Source organism: Gorilla gorilla, chromosome 7 (genome assembly GCF_029281585.2).
Source record: "Gorilla gorilla gorilla isolate KB3781 chromosome 7, NHGRI_mGorGor1-v2.1_pri, whole genome shotgun sequence".
Lineage (NCBI taxonomy): Eukaryota > Metazoa > Chordata > Mammalia > Primates > Hominidae > Gorilla > Gorilla gorilla.
Window position 1 is genome coordinate 11,788,406 of NC_073231.2, and position 6,932 is coordinate 11,795,337.

General features: G+C 48.6%; 1 protein-coding gene across 1 annotated transcript; it reads left to right on the top strand.

Annotated features, from left to right (window-relative positions):
• Positions 1-5,140: 5,140 nt before the first annotated feature.
• On the top strand, positions 5,141-6,611 carry LOC129524394 (ubiquitin carboxyl-terminal hydrolase 17-like protein 6; the record flags this gene model as incomplete). The annotated part of the gene is made up of 1 exon (XM_055349790.2): positions 5,141-6,611. A coding segment is annotated over exon 1 (1,188 nt), but the record flags the coding sequence as incomplete, so codon positions are not given.
• Positions 6,612-6,932: the final 321 nt, after the last annotated feature.

Below are 6,932 nucleotides of genomic sequence, written 5' to 3' on the forward strand. Positions count from 1 at the left end.
GAAAGGTTATCGCTGGAATGGACTGTTTGATTCCACGGATCTCTCCTTTCTCATTAAGGAAGAAATACACTGTGCTAATTACTATACTTCATTGACTATTCTCAGGTCAGAAAGCGCACTTCCGACTTCTTGTCCTTCCATCGCTGAGAGGATGATGGTATCTGCCAAAAGCACATACTTGGAAGTACACCCCGGCACAAACACACACACACGCACACGCACGCCCACGCACACACACACACACACACACACAAACACACACGTAGGTTTCATAGGTAAAGATTTCTTCCCTGACATTGTTTTACCTAAAATAAGGCAACTGTGTGGCCACTGTCCCAACCCGGTTACACTCATGTTACATGTGCCTATCAGCCTGAGGAGTAATTTGATTCAGGTGTTCTAGAAGTCATGATGTGGGCTGTGCCTGTTGAATTCCCAGCGATGCAAGGGGACACACCCTGTGACTCATTCCTTAATTGAGTGCTGATATTTGATCGGTTTATGGAGCACCTGATGGGTGGGTGGGGTGTTCGCGGTTGGTGGGGGTGAGTTCTATAAGGGCTGATGCGGCCAGAGAGCTCGTCATTTGAAGACTCTCTCGGAAGAGATAGCGTCTTTCTGCAACCTGCGGTCCCAGCAGAAAAACCTTGTGATCCTTGTTCCAGGCGACATGGAGGACGACTCACTCTACTTGGGAGGTGAGTGGCAGTTCAACCACTTTTCAAAACTCAAAACTCACATCTTCTCGGCCAGATGCAGCTTTTGCTGAAATCCAGCGGACTTCTCTCCCTGAGAAGTCACCACTCTCATGTGAGACCCGTGTCGACTTCTGTGATGATTTGGCTCCTGTGGCAAGACAGCTTGCTCCCAGGGAGAAGCTTCCTCTGAGTAGCAGGAGACCTGCTGCGGTGGGGGCTGGGCTCCAGAATATGGGAAATACCTGCTACGTGAACGCTTCCCTGCAGTGCCTGACATACACACCGCCCCTTGCCAACTACATGCTGTCCCGGGAGCACTCTCAAACGTGTCATCGTCACAAGGGCTGCATGCTCTGTACTATGCAAGCTCACATCACACGGGCCCTCTACCGTCCTGGCCATGTCATCCAGCCCTCACAGGCATTGGCTGCTGGCTTCCATAGAGGCAAGCAGGAAGATGCCCATGAATTTCTCATGTTCACTGTGGATGCCATGAAAAAGGCATGCCTTCCCGGGCACAAGCAGGTAGATCATCACTCCAAGGACACCACCCTCATCCACCAAATATTTGGAGGGTACTGGAGATCTCAAATCAAGTGTCTCCACTGCCACGGCATTTCAGACACCTTTGACCCTTACCTGGACATCGCCCTGGATATCCAGGCAGCTCAGAGTGTCAAGCAAGCTTTGGAACTGTTGGTGAAGCCCGAAGAACTCAATGGAGAGAATGCCTATCATTGTGCTCTTTGTCTCCAGAAGGCGCCTGCCTCCAAGACGTTAACTTTACACACTTCTGCCAAGGTCCTCATCCTTGTATTGAAGAGATTCTCCGATGTCACAGGCAACAAACTTGCCAAGAATGTGCAATATCCTGAGTGCCTTGACATGCAGCCATACATGTCTCAGCAGAACACAGGACCTCTTGTCTATGTCCTCTATGCTGTGCTGGTCCACGCTGGGTGGAGTTGTCACAACGGACATTACTTCTCTTATGTCAAAGCTCAAGAAGGCCAGTGGTATAAAATGGATGATGCCGAAGTCACTGCCTCTGGCATCACTTCTGCCCTGAGTCAACAGGCCTATGTCCTCTTTTACATCCAGAAGAGTGAATGGGAAAGACACAGTGAGAGTGTGTCAAGAGGCAGGGAACCAAGAGCCCTTGGCGCTGAAGACACAGACAGGCGAGCAACGCAAGGAGAGCTCAAGAGAGACCACCCCTGCCTCCAGGTACCTGAGTTGGACGCGCACTTGGTGGAAAGAGACACTCAGGAAAGCACCCTAGACCACTGGAAATTCCTCCAAGAGCAAAACAAAACGAAGCCTGAGTTCAACGTCAGAAAAGTCGAAGGTACATTGCCTCCCAACGTACATGTGATTCGTCAATCAAAATACAAGTGTGGGATGAAAAACCATCATCCTGAACAGCAAAGCTCCCTGCGAAACCTCTCTTCGACGAACCCGACAGATCAGGAGTCCATGAACACAGGCACACTCGCTTCTCTGCAAGGGACGACCAGGAGATCCAAAGGGAAGAACAAACACAGCAAGAGGGCTCTGCTTGTGTGCCAGTGATCTCAGTTTCAGCGCAGACCCACACGTAGGGGTGCACACGCACACACACACACACACAAACAGAAGTACACCCACAAGCGTGCACGGAAACACACACACACCCACACAAACACGAACACCGTCAATCCTACATAAAATAAGGAGGAGCCCAAGATTCTGTCTCTACAACAGGGACAACTGGATAGTGATGGCTGTGTCTCAGGATGAGCCCACACATGGGAAACATCAAGTTTTGGGGTGGTGAGACTTCCGAACCTCTGGAGGGACTGTCTGTGTGTCTGTGTTCATGGTAGATGACATTCAGTGTGTATTTCTGAATATGACCTATTGACGTGTAGGTTTACGTGTGAGGTTATTGCAGGAGACAGGGTTTACTATTTTCTCTTGGGGTGTGTTTCATTCGTCAGTTGTTGGTCGGCAAGAGAAGGTGAAATTTTGCTCATGTGGGACATCCGTGGATCATTCTCGCCACCTTGAATGGTGGAAACTGGAATTCAATTGGAAGATAGGAACGGTGCTCTTCTTTCTTACCCTGGCTCGCCCATTTTAGTTTGGTTTCTGAATGGACCTCAGACGCCCTGGGACTTGTGCTCTTGCTGGAACCCACATAACGCCGGAAACAGACAGACCGACTTGCCTGTTTCACGGTGTCCACTTCCAATGAGTCGAAACAGAAAATTTTCCCACTGGCATGGAAGTCATTGGGAACAAAGTCTTATTGATAATAAAGGAAATCCAACACTGGAGTGTGTGTACTCAACTAAAATACATTCAGTCAGCCCTGAAATAAATCTCATTTGGTGTGTTTAAAAACGGCATATGTGCAGATTCCAGGTCATTCGTCCAGCTGCGAAAGCTGCATCTCTGAAGCACAGACCCTGTCCTGCAATCAGACTTATTTATCCGACATGGTGTTCCTGTGGAAATAATTGTGGGAAATGGTCCCTTCCTTTTCTGTATTTGCTGATTAGATTTCATGGTCCCTTTCTTGCTAGGTGCAGTGATCAAAGTTGACCAACCCCTGAGGAAAGCTGTCCAGGACACAACTCAGGGCTCCGTAGAACCACAGAATCTTGGGCGCAACCCTGCTCAAGCACCCAAATGTGCATACGAACAGGGTCTGTGTGTGACGTGTGTGAAAACTACAGTCTGATGAACATGACTCCCAGAAGGGTTATCGATTGGGCTCCCCTCAAAATCAGTTATGAGCATTAAAGAACACCGATGCCCAGGTCCCAGCTCCAAGAATAAGACCCTCCAGCGTCTTGTGTGAAGCCACGGCATCTGGATTGCTCATGCTTCTGGGGATCATTCTCCTGAAAATGGTGGATCCTTTCTCCCTGTGGAGCACCTTTCTAAGCAGTGCCCTTTCTTCACCCAGGACACTTTACATCAGGCACAGGAAGCCTTCTGATGGAGCACACCTGGCCCATGAAAAGTAAAGGGAAAGAAAAGGGGCCAAAGGTCACAGTCCTCTCATTCCACCATTCTCCTTAAAATCATCCTAATTTCATGGGCCCTGAGGCCACGGCTGTCTCTTTACACCTCGAGGCCTTGGCGCCGGGCCTCAATTCTGTCCTGTTGTTTACTGTCTAAGACATTATGGGAAAATCCCTAGAGCCAGGATCTTCATTCCTGGTAAGCCAGAGAGCCTGGAGACACACCCAAATTCTGTCCCTCTTAGTTCAGGGAACATGTCCATCTTCGTCAGCTTTAAAAGTTTTGCACCAAATGTGTTAACTGCAGTTGCACCATACCATGCGTAACTGGAAATGGAGGCAACATCTCAGATCCTGAACAATTGATGCGAGAATCCAGGACACACGCCTTATTTTTGCCTTTTCCCACTGAAACAAAGGCCAGTATTAACAATGTTAAGCTATCCTCGGTTTCACTCCCTGCTTTTAAATCTCTCCGGTGTCTGCTTCTTGAGACAGGGCCTCACACCCGTCACCCGGGCTTTTTGACGGTGCAGTTTTCGGTGTTTTCTTTTGTCAAATTTAGAACTTTTCATTTCATCTCTATCCAATGTTGATCCATTATCACATACGTATGAAAATATTATCACCCATGCTGTGAGACACGTTGTTGTTATTTTCAACAATTCTTTAATAAACCAAAGGTCATACTTGGGATACCTTGTGATTTCTCAAATTTTTTGTTTCATGTTTTCTTAAACTGCCGTCGCACGTCCGAAACCACACACTATACAATGTCATGACCATCTCTCTTTTCTGGCAAACATAAATTTGCGGAATGTCATCAATTAGTCTCTCGGTGATTGCATGATTTCCCCAAAGTCTTTCACACTCTACATTGTGCACTGAGTATCTCTTCAAACTTCAGTGCATCTTTCTACCATTGATGCTTTCTTATTTGGCAATCTAGCTTCCACAAGAGCATTTCATGCAAAGACTGGTCTTGTTCTCCACTGGCAGGTAATTTCACTCTTATAGAGAATCAATAGGCTGAACGAGGAAAGGTTATCGCTGGAATGGACTGTTTGATTCCACGGATCTCTCCTTTCTCATTAAGGAAGAAATACACTGTGCTAATTACTATACTTCATTGACTATTCTCAGGTCAGAAAGCGCACTTCCGACTTCTTGTCCTTCCATCGCTGAGAGGATGATGGTATCTGCCAAAAGCACATACTTGGAAGTACATCCCGGCACAAACACACACACACGCACACGCACGCCCACGCACACACACACACACACACACACACACACAAACACACACGTAAGTTTCATAGGTAAAGATTTCTTCCCTGACATTGTTTTACCTAAAATAAGGCAACTGTGTGGCCACTGTCCCAACCCGGTTACACTCATGTTACATGTGCCTATCAGCCTGAGGAGTAATTTGATTCAGGTGTTCTAGAAGTCATGATGTGGGCTGTGCCTGTTGAATTCCCAGCGATGCAAGGGGACACACCCTGTGACTCATTCCTTAATTGAGTGCTGATATTTGATTGGTTTATGGAGCACCTGATGGGTGGGTGGGGTGTTCGCGGTTGGTGGGGGTGAGTTCTATAAGGGCTGATGCGGCCAGAGAGCTCGTCATTTGAAGACTCTCTCGGAAGAGATAGCGTCTTTCTGCAACCTGCGGTCCCAGCAGAAAAACCTTGTGATCCTTGTTCCAGGCGACATGGAGGACGACTCACTCTACTTGGGAGGTGAGTGGCAGTTCAACCACTTTTCAAAACTCACATCTTCTCGGCCAGATGCAGCTTTTGCTGAAATCCAGCGGACTTCTCTCCCTGAGAAGTCACCACTCTCATGTGAGACCCGTGTCGACTTCTGTGATGATTTGGCTCCTGTGGCAAGACAGCTTGCTCCCAGGGAGAAGCTTCCTCTGAGTAGCAGGAGACCTGCTGCGGTGGGGGCTGGGCTCCAGAATATGGGAAATACCTGCTACGTGAACGCTTCCCTGCAGTGCCTGACATACACACCGCCCCTTGCCAACTACATGCTGTCCCGGGAGCACTCTCAAACGTGTCATCGTCACAAGGGCTGCATGCTCTGTACTATGCAAGCTCACATCACACGGGCCCTCTACCGTCCTGGCCATGTCATCCAGCCCTCACAGGCATTGGCTGCTGGTTTCCATAGAGGCAAGCAGGAAGATGCCCATGAATTTCTCATGTTCACTGTGGATGCCATGAAAAAGGCATGCCTTCCCGGGCACAAGCAGGTAGATCATCACTCCAAGGACACCACCCTCATCCACCAAATATTTGGAGGGTACTGGAGATCTCAAATCAAGTGTCTCCACTGCCACGGCATTTCAGACACCTTTGACCCTTACCTGGACATCGCCCTGGATATCCAGGCAGCTCAGAGTGTCAAGCAAGCTTTGGAACAGTTGGTGAAGCCCGAAGAACTCAATGGAGAGAATGCCTATCATTGTGCTCTTTGTCTCCAGAAGGCGCCTGCCTCCAAGACGTTAACTTTACACACTTCTGCCAAGGTCCTCATCCTTGTATTGAAGAGATTCTCCGATGTGACAGGCAACAAACTTGCCAAGAATGTGCAATATCCTGAGTGCCTTGACATGCAGCCATACATGTCTCAGCAGAACACAGGACCTCTTGTCTATGTCCTCTATGCTGTGCTGGTCCACGCTGGGTGGAGTTGTCACAACGGACATTACTTCTCTTATGTCAAAGCTCAAGAAGGCCAGTGGTATAAAATGGATGATGCCGAAGTCACTGCCTCTGGCATCACTTCTGCCCTGAGTCAACAGGCCTATGTCCTCTTTTACATCCAGAAGAGTGAATGGGAAAGACACAGTGAGAGTGTGTCAAGAGGCAGGGAACCAAGAGCCCTTGGCGCTGAAGACACAGACAGGCGAGCAACGCAAGGAGAGCTCAAGAGAGACCACCCCTGCCTCCAGGTAACCGAGTTGGGCGAGCACTTGGTGGAAAGAGACACTCAGGAAAGCACCCTAGGCCACTGGAAATTCCTCCAAGAGCAAAACAAAACGAAGCCTGAGTTCAACGTCAGAAAAGTCGAAGGTACCTTGCCTCCCAACGTACTTGTGATTCATCAATCAAAATACAAGTGTGGGATGAAAAACCATCATCCTGAACAGCAAAGCTCCCTGCTAAACCTCTCTTCGACGAACCCGACAGATCAGGAGTGCATGAACATGGGC